The sequence below is a fragment of the Equus quagga genome, chromosome 3, assembly GCF_021613505.1.
Source record: "Equus quagga isolate Etosha38 chromosome 3, UCLA_HA_Equagga_1.0, whole genome shotgun sequence".
NCBI classification, from domain to species: Eukaryota; Metazoa; Chordata; class Mammalia; order Perissodactyla; family Equidae; genus Equus; species Equus quagga.
In genome coordinates this window covers 97,892,201-97,911,395 of record NC_060269.1, presented here as the reverse complement: position 1 = coordinate 97,911,395, position 19,195 = coordinate 97,892,201, and the positions used below count along the sequence as shown (strand labels likewise).

Sequence of the window (19,195 nt, the reverse complement as noted above, 5' to 3'; positions counted from 1 at the left end):
ATGTTCCTCCAATGTCTCTAGATACTTTCTTCTGAAATAGCTAACAGATAAGTTGTGTTTTGAGTCTTAGAAAACTTGTTAGTTTCCTGAATGACTCTGCTATTTATACAGTGACTTAAAGGAAAAAAAGATAAAGTAACTTACCACAAAAAAAAAAAAGAAAAAAAGGAAAACCAACCAGGTTGACAATGTAAGATTCACAAAAAGGCTATCAAGTTATTTTTAAACTCAAGAACCTCTGACACTAGTTTTCTATCATGTATTTAAATTATAATTTTGTATACATTAACTTCTTTTCATTGAATAACCAATTTTGAAATATCTTTTACCCATTTATGTACAGTCAGTTTATCTTTGTCTATACTGTGTTTCTTTTCATGGAAATCAAAGAAAATAATGCGAATGGCAGTAACAGCAATTACCAGTAGTAGTAATAATAATAGATTAGTATTTATATTTTATTGCTTTGTGCAAATATTTGAGATTTCACTTTTAAAAACGAAATAGTTAAATGTCTAAGCTACACAACAAAGCGAACTTTGCAATTCCTGGCACGTAGCAGGTACTTAATTCATATTTATTGAATAAATAAAAACTAGCAAAAGTTAATTAACCTCAAATGCTGACTAACAAGCCTGTGAAATTTTAGTGACACAAGAAATTCGTTAACACTTCCTCATGAATCTTGCTGACGTATCTTTTGTGACAAAACACGTTTGTTGATTAAGACAATGACTGGATGATACTCTGCTACATATCTACCTCTTTCCTGGCCCCAACTAGCTCAAATAGTATCATTAGCCGAGAAGAATTTCTACATAGCTTCTTCAAAAGGATTAGGAATGGTTGAGTAATCTTAGTAAATGAACCAGGAAAGAAATCTTGATAGTGTTTTTACCAGGGGGAAAATGTCCAGTGAACCAACAAATATGGTAAACAATATATGCGGGGGGATTGTGATGGACAGAAAAAGAAAGATCCTGCAAATAATGCTAAAAACTTTTATACCTTGCTCAGGAGATGGTTTTGAGCTTATGTTTAAATAAGCATACATCTGATTTGTGAACCAACAATATTTCAATCACAATAATGGGGAAATGCTATAAAGTCATCACTCAGGAAGAACTAGAAAAATGGGTGCTCTCTTTCTTCTGTTTCCTGTGGTGATTCTCCCCACAATTCACCCCACATCTCAGCTCTGAGAAGGATTCCAATTTTCAGTTTAAGCTTTTCCTTAAGCTTGCTTCTTAACCTACGAATTTCTGGGATTGAGAGAGATGGAAAATCATTTTAATTTAATATGTTTTACTGCTAGACTGTAAATTATAAGAAGAAAACAAATGAGGTGGAGAAAAATAAGAAATAAACTGAAAAACAGAACCTAAGAACTTAAATAGGCTTAGTCAGTAACTGTTAAACAGGGATAATTGGCTTTAAAGTTAAAAAATAAGGGGCTGGCCGGGTGGGGTAGTGGTTAACTTTGCTCCGTCCCCTTCAGCGGCTCAGGGTTCGCCGGTTCAGATCCCAGGTGCGGACCTATGCACCACTTATCAAGCCATGCTTTGACAGGCGTCCCACATATAAAATAGAGGAAGATGGGTTCAGATGTTAGCTCAGGGCCAGTCTTCCTCAGCAAAAAGAGGAGGATTGGAGGCAGATGTTAGCTCAGGTCTAATCTTCCTGAAAAGAAAAAAAGTTGAAAAATACAAAGATTGGGAAAAATTATTAGTAAATATTAGCAATCTTTCTTTTGGCAAAAAGTAGTCTTGTACATTTACTATTTTGAGAGTTTCTTCTAGGATTTTAAAGGCATAAAACAATAAGCAAAAAAGAAAATAGGAACTTTAAATATTGTATAAGATTTGTATATGGTTCTAAGAGGAAGACAATTTGTGGCCAGGGCCTCATCCTTTATGCCCATCCTTCCAAATCACCTTTTTATATCACAGGTACTTTGGCCATGTGGAGTTTGGCTTGGGAATGTGGCTGATTAGAGAGGAAAGAGAAACTTTCCTTCATGTGATACGTATTCATTGATTTATTTACTAACACTAAGACTCAATGTCTATTGCATTATCCTACAAGCTACAGGATACATGAGGCATCAAAGAAACCTTGGACATGCCTCTGCCTTCAAAAGTGTACAGTCCAGTTGAGGAAGCCAGTCTTATGGATGGGCCAGAGACCCAGACAAAAACATATACAAGCCAGCATGTGTGAGTTCACCTCTGTATCTCTGTGGAGCTTTGTCCATATCATGTAGGGTTTGAGATCGAGGCCCTTAATTAGGGTCTGAGAATTGAAAAATACAGATCTGATTACAGTTTGGATAATGCACAACTAGAAACACCCTCAGGGTGACCAATAAGACAGAGGTTGGATGACAATTGCCCAAGCCATGGAACGTCACGCAGCCATTAAAAAGAATGGGGTAGAACTCATTGAGGTAGCATGAATGGATGCTGAAAACATTTTGAAGGTCAAAAGCTGTATAATGATCCCATTTATATAGAAAGATCTATGACTACCTCTATGTATATATATGTGTATCTCTATGTATTATGTGTGTCTCTATGTACATGTATGTTTATAAACACAGATAGAATTGAAAATGAATGCCAAATTGTTACCACCAGAAAGTGGGAACGTGGAGTAATGATGAAGAGGAAGTTGCATGCTTTATTCCACGTATATCTGCAGCGTATGAATCTTTTAAAATAAATTGTTATATATTTCTCTGTTAGATTACAAATAAAAGGAAAAATAAAGATGCTGGGTTTTGCTTTTTGGGGTATATTTTGATGGTAGAAACAAGTAGTTTATTTTCTAACACAAGGGAGGATGTTTGCTTCCAGTTTCTGGATGAAATTACAAAAGGCAACACATTTGGAAGACAGAAAGAAGTCCATAAACTAATATGCAAAGTGAAGTTTTGATGGCAATTGGCTAGTATTTTAGCCACATACTCCAAAGGAACCCCAACATTTATCAACAACCAGGGTAGGAATATCTGCTTTCCTTGACAACCGGAAAGGGACGATAGCTCTCCTTTCCAAGGGCCACATATTTATGCTTTCAGGTACTAGTCAAGTGTCTATTAGGCCTATGAATTGCATTATAGGAAAGGCAGGGAATATTACATAGTTATACAAGGAAAATACATGCAATATTTCATTCCAGTTCTTACCTAAGGAGAGAGTTAAATATGTGTAAGGAAGATAGGATTGAGAAAGGAAGAGTGAAGTAATGCATAAAATGAAATTTAGCAGGAAATTTGACTTGCCTGGTGTTTATCTGGGTTGGGCACAATTTGACCACTGTTATACGTAAATTACCACACATCCTTACTTCCCCTGTCCCTTCGCTTTTTCTCCTTACTGGTCTTGAGGGAGTATGTATAAAAGACATCAGGAGAGCTTGAAAAGCTACTTCGCTGCAGACTTCTAGGCAGAGATTCACCCTCACACTGCGCTCTCCTTGCTCTGGGAACAACTCTAGCTCAGTCTTCTCCACCATGAGGCTCAGGCCCAAGGCCACCTCCTCCTGTACCAGTGCCAGCCCACTTCAGGTCCTGCCGGTCTTGCTGCTACTCTCACTACTCCCGACCACGCTGGTTTCCTCCACCATCACCATCGGAGAAAGTAAGAGAAACTTAATTCCCTTACCTGAAAGTGGAGTCCCGCTTCCCTGCAGCTGTGGCTGCTTCTGCTGCAGCTGTGTCTTGGGGAAAGACTGTCCAGGCGCTCCTGGGGCTGGAGAGGCCATTATACTAATAACTCTAAATAGAGGAGCCATGCTTAGTGGGTACTCAACGTGTGCCAGGCATTCTGCTAGAGTACTTTACTAAAGGCTTACAGATCATCTTCACAATGGCCTTGTGAGAGAGGTAGAATTCACAAAGGGGCCTGAGGAAACAAGTTAATAGATAAGATCCCTAAGACAATCATGACCCCTAACAGAGTGGTTCCACAGTTTCTACCCTAGCCAAAAGTGTGGACGATGAGCTGTATGCTGAACTTCGCTGCTTGTGTGTGAAGACCACCTCTGGCATTCATCCCAGGATCATCCAAACTTTGCAGGTGCTGAGGGCAGGACCCCACTGCAGCAAAGTCGAAGTGATGTAAGTCCCTGCTTCTGTTTCATTGCCTCTTTAGGGAAGCCCTCCACCTCTATCCCCACCAACGCTGGTTTATCCAGCCCCGTGGATCCCTTCTGATAGTCAGGCCTGCACACTCACAGATAATTCTTTTCTCTCTTGCAGAGCCACACTGAAGAATGGGAAGGAAATCTGCCTGGACCCAGAAGCTGTCAGAATCAAGAATATAGTCCAGAAAATTTTGGAAAGCGATGGATCAGCTGCTTCATCTGTTCACTTTCTGTCAAATCTGTCTGATTCCCAGGAAGAGTAAGAGTTTGATGCCTTGACTTTCTAGAGTTCTTATTTATCCAGGATGCCAATTCATACTGGATTAAACTTTGGATATGTTTTCCACCTTGTCTCAAAAAGTTACTTGTTATTCTGAGAAGGCTGGTTAACAGATGACAAGATGAAAGTAAGCAAGCCTAGTTTCAAAATATGGTATATGGTTTACTCTCTAAATTTTGGCTGAATGTGGTACTGTGCTTTGCATTTCTTTATTTAAAAATGTCTTTCCTAATACATTTGTGTTAACTTCTTTTGCTCTACTTTGCTGTTGGTCTAGATGTGCCCATGGTGATTAATAGATTCCATAATGGTCAATGATATTAGAAATTACAGAGTCCAGCATAGAACACTTGCTCAATAAATGTTTATTAATATGTTTAGGAACTTAATAACATTTTTCGTTGTCTTAGTCCTAGGATGTCTTGTTTCAAACATTCTCAAAAAGATTTTTCTAATGTTTATTTTAGACTTCAAATCCTAAAAATAATAAAGTTGTAGAATGTGAGTCTTGTCAGCTGTGGTTATTCACTTTAAAGCAAATATATTTAATACTAGTAGAGCAAAAAATATACACGACAAAGAGTATTAACATACTCCATAAAAAACTCCAGTATTTTCTACAAGAAAAATAATATTAATAATAATAATACCAGTTCTGCATTGTTAGTGCTGTCGAGTTGATGCCGACTTCTAGTGCCCCTGTGTACAGGAGAGCAGAACTCTGCCCAGTGTTTTTGCGCCATCCTCTCCCCTTCCAGCGCTACATCAGACAACGCTCCACTGCTATTCATAGGGTTTTCACGGCCAATTTTTTCAGAAGTGCGTGGCCAGGTCCTTCTTCCTAGTGTGTCTTAGTCTGGAAGCTCTGCCAAAACCTGTCCACCAAGGGTGACCCTGCTGGTATTTGAAATACCAGTGGCATAGCTTTCAGCATCACAGCAACACACAGCCACCACAGTATGACAACTGACAGATAGGTGGTGTGATTACCTGACCTGACGGGGAAATGAACCCGGGCCACTGCAGTGAGAGCACACAATCTGAATCACTAGACCACCAGGGCTGGCTGAACACAGGTTCTACTTGCTGTTAAATGTTTTACCCCAGTGTGTTTGTACATTTTTGCACTTACTTAATATCTACATGGTTACAATTTTAGTATTAGAATCAGCCTTACAAATAAGTACAATAGAGAATTTAAACTTTACTAGACTTCTAATTATTATTTTATAATCACCAGAACTTTCATTCCTCAATTACTTAAATTTACACTCACACTATTCTTACAGAAGTATTACCATAAAATCAAAATTTGTTATTGCTTTGTTGTCGTATATTATTAATTTTAACAGAATTGCTGGTGAAAAAAACCTTAATTATTTTTTTAACACTTTGGTATTTCACAATATGGACAACAATAGTCACTAGTTGAAGATTTGTGCCATTTTTAATGTACTATAATAATAGCTAAACTTTACAGATGACTTTTAGTATGCCAAGCATATTAAGTGTTTTATATGCATGAATTAAACAATTCTTACAAGATGGCTGTGATCTGCTTAGGAGCATGTCCGTTCTCTGGAGAGAAAATAACTGGGTAACTTAGTTCTACCACTTGCTAGCTGTGTAACTTTGGGCAGGTTGTGTAACATCTCGGTGCCTAAATTTCTTCATCTCTCAATGTGATAATTATATTGTGTATCTCATATGCTGATGTGAAAATTAACAAAGTTAATAAGTTCACAGTGCTGAAAATAATGCATGACATACAATAACCCATATATACATGTGACTGACTATTGATTATTGTTACTATTAGCATTCCCGGTATTACAGAGAAGAAAGCTGAAGTTCAAAGAGGTTAGGAAATTTGCCCCATGATCAGATAACTAATAGGTGACTGAGCGGGAATTTGAAACTATGCTCTTAACCACCACACCACTTTCCTTGATTCTTTTTTCTCTAACAAAGAGATTACATTATATATCACATAATGCTATTGACACACAAAATAGGACTTGATACTTAATAGCACACTGCATATACTATGATGGTTATAGGAAAAGAAATATGTTCACCTACTCAAACTGTACATGAACTTTGGGGAACTTTCATGTATTAAGCATCTGGGTGACAAACTTTGCATATTAAAGTCTCCTTTTATTATCTCCTCACTATTATAAGCTCAATGCCTTAAAATGTTTTGTCTACAAACTAAGTGCATTTATTAAGTAATCGTTAACAAAAAATATACATAAATAAACACATAATAAAGCAGCAAATGGTCGTTTTCATCAGTTTTTCTCTAACAATTCTAAATAGTTCAGACATCTTGTTTATTTGTCTAGTGGTTTTCTACTGAAATCCATCAAGGCCAGCTCCTGAGACATGACACAGGTTTTGCACTGTCCTACTACCTCCTAACATGCAGACGGCTTTTATTTTTGTGAGTATATATTGAAGTGTTACATTTAATGCAGAGAGAGAACGATTTAATTGCCACTTACTACTTCCTGGATTCCTTTAACCTGCAAATATTGAAATCTGGGGGTAAGGTTGTACAAATCCAGTATGTTGCCCATCTATATCCAAAACCTCCCCTTTTATCCAGTCCCTCTGCCAGTAACCCAACTTGAGATTTCAAGTTTCAGTTCCATACACATGTATGAATTACAACATATTCTGTACCAGTCGTTGGGTTGGATGCTGGACATACAAGTCACAGAGAATAGGCAGACAGGTTGACAAATAATCACAACTGCATGTGACACATGTTAATATAAAGGTATGCTCCAACTCCACAAAGGAACGGACACAGGAACAAGTCAAAGCCTCCTCTTCATCATTTTCAACATTTACATCTTCACTAATGTAGTACTTCACATTGAGTCCCTATCAGTATGCTAGATAAGCGCTGGGATCTCTCTCAAAGACCTTTCCATTCGGGAAATGTAGTTTAAGCCCTGACAATGGTTCCTTTCGTTTTTCTTTTTGTAATGCAAGTGCCTGACCTAAGTTTGAATGCTGAGGAATCCACTTCAAAGAGGCACCCACTGAAGAGGGCTATCTCCAATAAACACATTGGCAGCTCCACAGCTAAATAAAGAGCCAGCCCCTACCCTCCACTAGGCTCCTTTGTTTTACGGATTTGGGTTGATTCAGATAACTGACCTCAAGCTTTAAATTCCTGCTCTTATCTTTATTCACCAGTAAAGAGTGAGCCCAGGAAACCCTACGCCCTAACCCTCAACTCCAATAAAAGCAGAAGCTAGGCCTGTATGCGCGCGCGCGCTCTCTCTACCCACAATCTTGCTGTGTAATTTCCAGGTCTTGTAGGTAATAAACCTTTATTTTTTCAAAGTTTCCTGATGGTTATTGCTGAAGGTCATCTTGCAATCATAATAAGAACCACAAGGGCTGGTCCAACCACAATATTGCTTACAGAAAGACTGAGACCAGCACAAAACAAGAGAGAAACCATTTTAAACAGTTTTACATGCACACATATTTATCTCTGTGTGTAAATATGTATGTGTGTGTGTGTGATCTGTGAGAAAAAGGAGAAGCAGAGGATGTTACAAGATACAACAACAGGGAATACATTAGCTTATCTGTCAGGGAAGCCCCCTCTGAGGAAGTGATACTGAAGCTGACACCAGAAATATGACTAGGACTCAGCCTACTGAAAGGGTAGGTGGGAGGAGAGTAAGAGAAAGAACATTCCAGGCCCAGGCATTAAATTGCACATCCCTGCAGAAGTCTGGTCCTGCTGAGAATTAAAAGGTCAGCTAGTTCCACACAGTGGGCCCCTGATGCCCTTCACCACTGATCAGCAGTGTGACAGCCTCTGGCTTTGAGATGAGAGTATACTTGGCCCTGATCAACAGCCAAAGTCGTTTTTCAGGGAGGGGAACATGGTCCATATCGATCTCTCAATATTTCCTGTGCAGGATTCTATTGTATACCCTCCAGCCTCTCTTCCACATCTTTACCACACAACTCCCAGATGCTCTGTGTCCTCCCGCCAGCATCACTGCTCCCACCGCCATGCAGCCCATCTCACCCTGTCATTGGTACTGGCCCACGTCACGGCAGAAACAGGGAGATGTGGCCTACAAGCTCTCCTTCCTGACCTCCCTTCTTGGCCAAGGGGAGCGGAGAAACATTTAGACATCAAGTTTTTATAGAAAGAATGCATTCAATTACTACTTTTATAACTTTTCTCAGAGTAAAAGGAGAGAGGAGGCGAACAGACCTTGCTTCCCAGAGTGTGTTGGATGATGATTGGTAGAAGGGGCTAGATCCACTCTGGAGACCACGGGGGGCCCTTCACATTCAGGTGAAGGTCAGCATCTAGCCATCACCTAGAAACCAAATTCAACTTTTTAGTAGCAAAAAAACAATTACACACTACACACCTCTAACACACACAGCCACCAAACTCAACTCAGTGGTAATCCACAAGAAAGGCAGGCACCAAAGAACAGCTCCTGCTAAGGCAGTTGGGAGCTGGGAAGGGAGCGGAAACCGTCTCCATACTGCACAAATTGCAACACGGTGACTACAGAGAACCTGCTATGACACATGACAAACATAACACACATTTTATAAGGTTCAGGTACTGTTTCTAACTGCACAAATGTGTATGTATGTGAATTCAATTGGGCTTGTGGTTTCTGCTAACAGTTCCCAGCCAAGACTGCTGACCCTGGGCTCCCTTTTTTTTCCCCCCTAATCTTGGCTGCCCAGAACCCAGCTCTTCCCCGAAGTGTCTCAGCTTCAGCACCGCAGTTTTCCGCCCTCCGTCCCCGGCTTCCAGACATGACGGACTGAGGGTATAAAACGGGCCTGGGCAGTCTCCAGAAGCCACCGCCCTGAGGATCCCAGCCCCTACTGCCTCTGCGCTCTCGGCTTCTGCTAGCATCTCGAGACATGAGCCTCGGAGGGGGCTCCCGCGCCTCCCGCCCCTGGCCCCGCCGGGGGCTGCTGCTCCTGGGGCTGTTGCTTCTGCCGGTCGTAGTCTCCGTCGCCAGCGGTGAGAACAAAGCAAGGCGGGGAGGAAGCGGGGGAGGGACCGGGGGCAGCCCCCAGGACTTGGTTAAGGGCTTGCTAAGTGTGCAGGCGCTGTGCCCAGCGCTGCCCCGTGCGCTTCCTCATCTGGCCAACAATACTTCTTTCTGAAGGAGGTATGATTTGTGGGTGAGGAAATGAAGGCCAAACGCAGTGGGAAAGATCCCTAAGGAACCCTTGGCCGCTCATGGAGTCGCCTCTGTCTCCCCTGCTCCAACCTCTTCCCCACCCCCAGCAGATCCTGAAGCAGGAGAGGGAGACCTGCACTGCCTGTGTGTGAAGACCACCACCCGAGTCCATCCCAAGCAAGTCCGCAGCCTGGAGGTGATCAAGGCTGGACTCCACTGTCCTACCCCTCAAGTGATGTGAGTCCTTGCACTTGCTTCTTCTGTGCCCGCCTTCAGCCTCCTCTGCCCCTCCCTCCTCCCCTCCACACCCTGCTCCACCCTGAGCCTAATCCCCTGGTCAAAGCCAGCAGCTGAAAGGCGCGCCTCTTCTCCTTTCCCTCGCAGAGCTACGATAAGGGATGGGAGCAAGATTTGCGTGGACCCGCAGGCCCCCCTGTATAAGAAAATAATCAAGAAACTTTTGGAGAGTCAGCCACCAGCTGCCTGAGTCTATACATTTGCTATCTAACGTATTTTGTTTTTTTCGTTTTCAATCTGTCGAATCTGATGTTTTTATTGTCCTTCAAATTCTAAATAAATAAAATAAATCAAGTTGTGGTATTGTCAAAATATTTCTGAGAAGAGCAAAGAAATAGTGTTGATGCATCACAATTTCATATAAGAAAAAAACATCTCCAGAATTTTAAGCAAAAATATATTTTGAAGGAAGTTTTGGTTTAAGGCTTGGTGTTATATGTTGGCGGATACATATTTGCCTACTTGGTTGTATTACTTAATAGCTACTTATTTAGATATTAATGGTTAATTAGCTTTGTCACTAAATATTAATAGCACTGAAACTTTACTGGGCTGCTTTTTAAAAACAAATAAATAAATAAATCAGACTGTTTTATCCCCTTAAGATGTATATTCTACACCAATATTACAAAATTAATAAAAATAAAACAAGAATCTATACTACTTAGTGGACGTATATTGATACTTTCCAGAGAATTACATTAAACTATTTTACTCTTTCTTTCTTTTTTTTTTGGTGATGAAGATTGGCCCTGAGCTAACATCTGTTGCCACTCTTCCTCCTCTTTTTTTTTCTCCCCAAAGCCCTAGTACATAGCTGTATATCCCAGTTGTAGATCATGCTAGTTCTTCTGTGTGGGACGCCACCATAGCATGACTTGATGAGCAGTGCGTGGGTCCACACCCAGGATCTGAACCAGAGAACCCTGGGCTGCAAAGTGGAGCATGTGAACTTAACCACTTGGCCACAGTGCTGGACCATAAAATATTTTACTCTTTATTGATCCTTTGATAAAGTTGACTTTTCACAAAAATGAAATATTAAAAACAGTTCTAATACTGACATTACTACCTGTAGTGAATCCCACAGGTGGCAAACCTACAGAATTGGTTCTTATTACACTCCATTTATAGACCGTGAGTGTTGCTTTAAACATGCAAATAGCTTGAATAGATTTTTCCCTGAGTATTCCAGGTTGTGTAAAACCTTATTGGCACCATACCACTGTTCATTGGAGATGTTGCAATTATATGTTAAACGGCTGTGGAAACCAGCAGAGGTGCAAGGTTGTAATTTTATTCATGCTTTAGGAAGACACCACTCTACTTTGGAGAGAAAGGAAGGTGTTGCAAGATGAATATGTTGTTTGCCTACTGCTTCTGTAATAAATTACCACAAACTGAATGGCTGAAACAACACAAATTTATTATCTTACAGTTCTGGAAGTCACAAGTCCCAAACGTCGGAGAGGCTAAACTCAGTGTCCTCAGAGCTACGTTCCTTCTGGAGGTTCTAGAGGAAAATCCATCTCTGTCTTTCTCAGCTCCTAGAGACCACCTGCATCCCTCAGCTGGTGGCCTTTTCTTTCACTTTCAAACTCAGTCACTCTGACCTCTGCTTCCGTTGTCACCTCTGACACTTCTACTTCTTTTTTTAAAAAATTATTTTATTGAGGTCACATTGGTTTATAGCATTGTTTAACTTCGGTGTACATTACTATATTTCAGTTTCTGTACAGACTGCATCGTGCTCACCACCAATAGTCAAGGTTTTATCCATCACCATACATATGTGCCCCTTTCTCCCTCTCGCTCACCCCTTGTCCTCTTCCTCTCTGGTAACCGCTGATCTGTTCCCACCCTTCTGTTTTGGCTGCCTCTTAAAAAGACCCTGGTGATTACCTTGGACCCACTTGGATAATCCATAATAATCTTCCCATCTCAAGATCCTTAACACATCTCCAAAGTCTTGTTTGCCATATAAGGTAACATTTTCATAGGTTCCAGAGATTAGGGTGTGGAAATCTCAGGAGAAGGGGCATTATTCAGTCTATCATAATGGGCAAGAAAGAGAATGTAGTTGAGGCAGGAGAGAACTACAGATCCTTACTCATGAACCAATGTCATTCCAAACTAATGTGGCAATGTTGTGTAGAGGTGGGATTAGACTGCTAGGAGAAAATGGAGGATGGTACAATTCAGTCTCTTTGAGGAGGAGAGGGAGGCTTTGAGATGACAAACTACTGAAATAGACGCTATTTATAGAGACTTATGATGTGCCGGAGTATCATCTAAACTTCCACACCCGCTTTGAATTAGGTAATATTATTCCCATTGTAGAGTTGAGGTAACAGTCTCAGAAAGGGTAAGGAACCTCCCAACACCACAGTTTGTTAGAGGCTGAGCAGATCAGCTTGACTCCTAACTCCCTGCTCTTGCTCTCACACTGTGGTGCCTGTTACACAGCCCAGTGACCAGTTAGCTAATTCTTCAGAGAGAAACTGTTCCATGAATCAGCTCTTAGAGGTGGAGTAGGAATTTGCCAAGGAACAAAGGGAAGAATGGAACAGCCACAAGATGAAAAATAAGCAGAAAGACACAAGATCATTAAGTCATCAGCACATTTACCATTCCACAGAGCTGGAGTGTCTATGAGGAGAGAGAATGATGGTCTCCCAAGTACTTTTTGCCTATTTGGTATTTTTCACCTTCAGCCCACCTTATACACAGTCACCCAAATTATCTTTCCAAAACACAGATGCTTCCCTGCATAAAACCTTCAAGGTCCAAAGTCTTTAGCATGGAACACAAGACTGTGCCACAGTCACGTCCCCTTTGTGCCTTAGTTTCCTCATCTCTAACATGGGGATGTTATGAGTGTCTACTTCAAAGGTTACTGTCAGGACTAAATGTATGATGTATGCAAAACACTTGGCATAGTTCCCTGTACATAATCTGTGCTTAAAAATTAGCAACTATTAATTGTTATTATCACTCTCAATTTGGTTCTCAATACACCATCTCAGTCATTTTGGAGTGTTGAGTAAGGCGTTTAACGGAGTAATTCTTGGTGATGTTGGGGAAGGGGAAAATTCCCTTTCCACCCTTCTTGTGTTCTTATGGCCAGATAATAAAATTGACGCATAACCAGATCAACAGGAAAAAAAACCCACTATTGGAGAGCATAGAGAAATGATGCTTGGAGAGTGAACAAAGCAGACAAGAAACAATAAATTTGTGAGGAATGACAGGACAAAGAAACTTAGATTTGAGATACATAATTAGTGAGGAATTTAAGCAGAGTTTAAGCTTGAAGTAGTAAATTAGCAAGGTTTGTTTATTCTCGGCACAGAATTCCCCAGCTCTGGTGATAAGGATGTAGGGAGAGCACTTTTCACAGTGGAGATTTATTTCCTGCTTTCAGGGCAAACAGAGACAGGAGGCCAGAATGCCCTTTTTGCTTCTCAAGTAACTTTTATCCAAAATACCCAGTATGTTATTGTGGGGTATTTTGGGGTGGCCTTCCCTGAGTACCGGCAGATCCCTTTAAAAGTAGAGCCGGTAGATTGTTTCATTTTTTTCATTGAATTAACGAATTAACCTTTTAGTCTTGAAAATAGGTCAGTTCAGTTAAACAGTTGCTTTTCTATTTCAGGATGCCGTGATGCAGGTGAGCTCCCAAAGTTAGGTCTATGATGTAAGCAATCAGGTATTTAGTTAGAGGCGTTTCTATGGAAACAAAGATAAACAATGATTAATGATTGGTGCAAATTATAAACCAGTTTCTGAGCCAGGGGGCAGCCAGTCAAGAAGATTTCTAAATGTCAGAGTCAAAGCATCTCTTACAGTTTGAAATGTCTCTAATGGTGTCATCAGATGCTGAGGTAAACTTTCTGCGCGGCTTACTCAGAAGCAGGCATGAAGGTGGTTTACACAAGGTCTATTGTGGCAACCTCTCAAGTTTATAACAAGTTATGGAGCTTCAGTTTACAGGGCTTCAAGGAAAAAGGGCAGCTTTAGTTCTCAATGATTCCAAGTAAAAATTGAGAGAAAAATTGGAAACATTGGTTTGGAGAGTTGTAGCCAAATATTTGAGGAAAGTGGAAGAATTTAGGATCCAGTCCAATTTTTTGGTAAATAAAACCTCAAGGAAAATTAACAGCACTAGAATCTAATATCCATAAGCATGCATTATAATTTCTACTGAAATATAATTTTTCTTTCTAAAATCACCCTTATTTTATCAAAGATTGTCAAATTAAGGCTAATTTGTTTGCAAAGTAAGTCTAGTTTCAATAAATTGGCCTTAGTCATTTACATAAGTGCAGCAAGAATAGCGACTGATCATATAGGTTCTTTTAAATTTTCTTTGATGGAACATTTAATAAGGAATCTCCGGGTTGAACTTTTAGTAGTCTCTTGAGGCTGAGAAGCCAAGCCAAATATTCTGCCTGTAGTACCTATCGATTTGGGTGCATTCCTCTCTTTTTGAGGCTCCCAACATATCTTGAGGTTCTTCTATCTTCCTTACTCACCTTGTTAGGCTGCCAGAAACCCTATAAATAAGGTACCAGGCTGTTTTTCCAAGGGGCTTTATTGGCTTTGTAGAGTCAACCTTAATTCCTTAAAGCTGTTTGGTTATACCTGAGATTACGCATGTCTGTCTCAAACATGACATTCTAGTCAAAGCCTTAGTGATATAATCCATGTTTCCAATTGTGTTCTGTTACAAAGAAAACAGATTCTTATTGAACTTATGCAAATAAATATATTGTCATGAAAATAAGAATACTCAGAGAGTTTCTGAATTCTGGAGGCATCAAGTAGGGAGAAAAAGTAATTGTTTCAATTCTGCTTACAAAGGTGTAATTCTCCAGATTGCTGTAAGTCATAGATGACTTACAGGAAAAGATTTTCTTAAATGTGGAAAAACATAAGATTGAAAAAATAGTAATATTTCAGACAAAAAGTAAAAAAAGATCGTAATCATTCTCATCAGTTCCTTCAGTCCTGTGTAATTAATACTTATTCTGCTGGAAGCCAGTTTTCCCATTTGCTCTCTCAACTTTGCCTGATGATGGAGGGTGATAGGAACAGTGATAACTTCAAGAAGTTTGTAAGGTTTTTGTGAAGGTTCATCTGATTTGCCCAGTGAAGTGAATGCCTCAATCACTGTAGATTGTGGAAGGTATATGCCCCAAGCAGGAAACATATTTTCTAAGAGTTTTATTTGCCATTGTGAGGACATCAGGCTTGTGGCAGAGAAAGGCTTCAACTCATCTGGAAAACATACATGCAATAACAAGAACATATTGATAACCCATAGTAAGCTGTAGTTGAATGAAGTCCAGCTGTAGGTGCTCAAAGGACCCACAGGGACTTTTGAGGCCTCTTGGAATGGAAATAGTTTTTCCTATAGTGGGTTCAGAAATATAGAAACTGAAAAATGGGTTTTTCCAGGGAGCCAGGAAGAACCAAGTGGGTGTCTTGGGTTTCCCATAGCCCTGACTTGTTAATTGACAGCCTTTGTTTACCCATCTTAATTTCTCTGATTCAGGAGCAGCCTGCTGCCATTTTACAAGGACATCAGGATGGCAAAAGAATGGCAATGAGGGGTCAATTTTTTTCTTTTTTTGGCAGAAGCAGAATGGACTTTACCTACATGTGTCATGACCTTTATAGATTCCATTGTTGCTGCCTTTGCATGAAAGTCAGCTAAGATACTTTCTTGATATTTAGTGTGAGCCTCAATTTTGAAGGCAACATTTTATACCAGAACACCTTAGACTTCCAGGAATTTCACATAAATTCTGAAATTCTTACAGCATAGACTTACATAGATACATCATAAAGAAAGTTAAGTGTTATTTCTTTTTCTTTTTTTTCTCTTTTTAAAGATTGGCCCTGAGCTAACATCTGTTGCCAATCTTTTTTTCTTCTTCTTCTTCTTCTCCCCAAAGCCCCCCAGTACATAGTTGTATATTTTAGTTGTAGGTCCTTCTAGTTCTGCTATGTGGGACACGATCTCAGCATGGCTTGATGAGTGGTGCTAGGTCTGTATCCAGGATCTGAACCAGAGAAACCCTGGGCCACCAAAGTGGGTATGTGAGCTTAACCATTCGGCCACAGGTCTGGTCCCTGATTGTTATTTCTTCTTTGATAAAGCTTTCCATGCAATTTAACATATCAGATAAACCTAATTAGCTTAATATTCCTCTTTTTATAAGGAGGGAGAATAAATCTGTTGAAATGTTTCAGGGATCCTCTGAAAAATCTCAAAGTTAGTTAGAGGTCAAAAAAGACTTCATTTAGAATTTGATTTGGAGATGTTCATCAAGGATTTGATGTTTAAAAACGTCAAAGATTTTTTAAAACCCTTGCCTAAATACAATCACAGATCATTATGAAACTTAATATTTCATTACCTATTTAAACAAAGTGGCAAAAAGATTTCAAAGACAGATGTAGAAGGTTACATAGTTGCAAAGCATTAGCTCTTTTTAATAGGAAAGACTCAGCTTTTAATATAAAGCACAGGAAATAGTTCTGGTAAAACACAAAAAAGTAAAGAAAACCTTTCACAATCTCTTACCAGGAGCAGACCAATATTGCAAGAATACCTTGTTCTTTTAAGAGACAAAAAGAAAATTAAGTTCCAGTTTTATATAAATACACTATTGATATTACAGCTTTTTTTTATTAATATTACGGTAGATTACAACCTTGTGAGATTTCAGTTGTACATTATTGTTAGTCATGTTGTGACTAACCACTTCCCCCTTTGTGACCTGCCCCTACCCCCCCTTTTCCCTGGCAACCACCGATCAGTTCTCTTTGTCAATATGTTAACTTCCACCTATGAGTGGAGTCATATAGAGTTCGTCTTTCTCTGTCTGGATTATTTCGCTTAACATAATACCCTCGAGGTCCATCCATGTTGCTGCAAATGGGCCAATTTTGTCCTTTTTTATGGCTGAGTAGTATTCCATTGTGTATATATACCATATCTTCTTTATCCAATCATCAGTTTCTGGGCATTTAGGTTGGTTCCACGTCTTGGCTATTGTAAATAATGCTGCGATGAACATAGGGGTGCAAGGGACTCTTGGGATTTCTGATTTCAGGTTCTTAGGATAGATACCCAGTAATGGGATGGCTGGGTCATAGGGTATTTCTATTTTTAACTTTTTGAGAAATCTCCATACTGCTTGCCATAGTGGCTGTACCAGTTTGCTTTCCCACCAGCAGTGTGTGAGGGTTCCTTTTTCTCCACAACCTATCCAACATTTGTTGCTCTTGGTTTTGGATGTTTTTGCCAATCTAACGGGTGTAAGGTGATATCTTAGTGTAGTTTTGATTTGCATTTCCCTGATGATTAGCGATGGTGAACATCTTTTCATGTGTCTATTGGCCATATTCATATCTTCTTTGGGAAATGTCTGTTTATGTCCTCTGCCCATTTTTTGATCAGATTGTTTGTTTTTTTGTTGTTAAGCCGTGTGAGTTCTTTGTATATTATGGAGATTCACCCTTTGTCAAATAAGTGGCTTGTAAATATTTTTTCACAATTAGTGGGCTGTTTTTTTGTTTCAATCCTGTTTTCCCTTGCCTTGAAGAAGCTCTTTAGTCTGATGAAGTCCCATTTGTTTATTCTTTCTATTGTTTCCCTCAACTGAGGAGTTATAGTGTCTGAAAAGATTCTTTTGAAACTGATGTCAAAGAGTGTACTGCCTATATTCTCTTCTAGAAGACTTATTGTTTCAGGCCTAATCTTTAGGTCTTTGATCCATTTTGAGTTTATTTTGGTGTGTGGTGAAAAAGAATGGTCAATTTTCAATCTTTTGCATGTGGCTGTCCAGTTTTCCCAGCACCATTTGTTGAAGAGACTTTCTTTTCTCCATTGTAGGCCCGCTGCTCCTTTGTTGAAGATTAGCTGTCCGTAGATGTGTGGTTTTATCTCTGGGCTTTCAATTCTGTTCCATTCATCTGTGGACCTGTTTTTGTACCACTACCATGCTGTTTTGATAACTGTAGCTTTGTAGTATGTTTTGAAATCGGGGATTGTGATTCCGCCGGCTTTGTTTTTCTTGCTCAGGATTGCTTTAGCAATTCGCGGTCTTTTGTTGCCCCATATGAATTTTAGGATTCTTTGTTCAATTTCTGTGAAGAATGTTCTTGGGATTCTGATTGGGATAGCATTGAATCTGTAGATTGCTTTAGGTAGTATGGACATTTTAACTATGTTTATTCTTCCAATCCATGTGCATGGAATGTCTTTCCATCTCTTTATGTCGTCGTCAATTTCTTTCAAGAAAGTCTTGTAGTTTTCATTGTATAGATCCTTCACTTCCTTAGTTAAGTTTATCCCAAGGTATTTTATTCTTTTTGTTGGGATTGAGTTCTTGAGTTCTTTTTCTGTTAGTTCATTGTTAGTGTATAGAAATGCTACTGATTTATGTATGTTGATTCTATACCCTGCTACTTTGCTGTAGTTGTTGATTGTTTCTAATAGTTTTTCTATGGATTCTTTGGGGTTTTCTATATATAAGATCATGTCGTCTGCAAACAGCAGGAGTTTTACTTCTTCATTACCTATTTGGATTCCTTTTATTTCTTTTTCCTGCCGAATTACTCTGGCCAACACCTCCAGTACTATGTTGAATAGGAGTGGTGAAAGTGGGCACCCTTGCCTTGTTCCTGTCCTCAGAGGGATGGCTTTCAGTTTATGTCCATTGAGTATGATGTTGGCTGTGGGTTTGTCATATATGGTCGTTATTATGTTGAGGTACTTTCCTTCTATACCCATTTTATTGAGGGTTTTTATCATAAATGGATGTTGGATCTTGTCAAATGCTTTCTCTGCATCTATTGAGATGATCATGTGGTTTTTGTTTCTCGTTTTGTTAATGTAGTGTATCACGTTGATTGACTTGCGAATGTTGAACCATCCCTGTGTCCCTGGTATAAATCCCACTTGATCATGGTGTATAATCTTTTCGATGTATTGCTGTATTCGGTTTGCCAGAATTTTGTTGAGGATTTTTGCATCTATGGTCATCAGTGATATCGGCCTGTAGTTCTCCTTCTTTGTGTTGTCCTTGTCAGGTTTTGGGATCAGGGTGATGTTGGCTTCATAGAATGTATCAGGGAGTGCTCCATCTTCCTCAATTTTCTCGAATAGTTTGAGAAGGATAGGTATTAAATCTTCTTTGAATGTTTGGTAGAATATTCCAGAGAAGCCGTCTGGTCCTGGACTCTTATTTTTGGGGAGGTT

The 19,195-nt window shown here is 39.6% G+C and overlaps 2 protein-coding genes across 2 annotated transcripts; both read left to right on the top strand.

Annotated features, from left to right (window-relative positions):
• The first annotated feature begins 3,460 nt into the window (after nt 1–3,460).
• Nucleotides 3,461–4,860, top strand: PPBP (pro-platelet basic protein). Its single transcript, XM_046655544.1, has 3 exons — nt 3,461–3,641; nt 3,973–4,120; nt 4,262–4,860. The coding sequence occupies exons 1-3, from the start codon at nt 3,515–3,517 to the stop codon at nt 4,407–4,409; spliced, it is 423 nt and encodes a 140-aa protein (XP_046511500.1). The 5' UTR covers nt 3,461–3,514; the 3' UTR covers nt 4,410–4,860.
• A 4,471-nt stretch (nt 4,861–9,331) lies between these two features.
• LOC124236801 (platelet factor 4-like) lies at nt 9,332–10,111 on the top strand. The gene is made up of 3 exons (XM_046655750.1): nt 9,332–9,461; nt 9,735–9,861; nt 10,009–10,111. The coding sequence occupies exons 1-3, from the start codon at nt 9,359–9,361 to the stop codon at nt 10,109–10,111; spliced, it is 333 nt and encodes a 110-aa protein (XP_046511706.1). The 5' UTR covers nt 9,332–9,358.
• The last annotated feature ends 9,084 nt before the right edge of the window (nt 10,112–19,195 follow it).

Excerpts from the sequence above, each read along its gene's own strand:
- PPBP (XM_046655544.1), top strand. The coding sequence starts at position 3,515 with ATGAGGCTCAGGCCCAAGGCCACCTCCTCCTGTACCAGTGCCAGCCCA. Across the intron at positions 3,642-3,972 it reads CACCATCACCATCGGAGAAA|TTTCTACCCTAGCCAAAAGT; the intron begins GTAAGAGAAACT and ends GTGGTTCCACAG. Across the intron at positions 4,121-4,261 it reads TGCAGCAAAGTCGAAGTGAT|AGCCACACTGAAGAATGGGA; the intron begins GTAAGTCCCTGC and ends TCTCTCTTGCAG.
- LOC124236801 (XM_046655750.1), top strand. The coding sequence starts at position 9,359 with ATGAGCCTCGGAGGGGGCTCCCGCGCCTCCCGCCCCTGGCCCCGCCGG. Across the intron at positions 9,462-9,734 it reads CGTAGTCTCCGTCGCCAGCG|ATCCTGAAGCAGGAGAGGGA; the intron begins GTGAGAACAAAG and ends CACCCCCAGCAG. Across the intron at positions 9,862-10,008 it reads TGTCCTACCCCTCAAGTGAT|AGCTACGATAAGGGATGGGA; the intron begins GTGAGTCCTTGC and ends TTTCCCTCGCAG.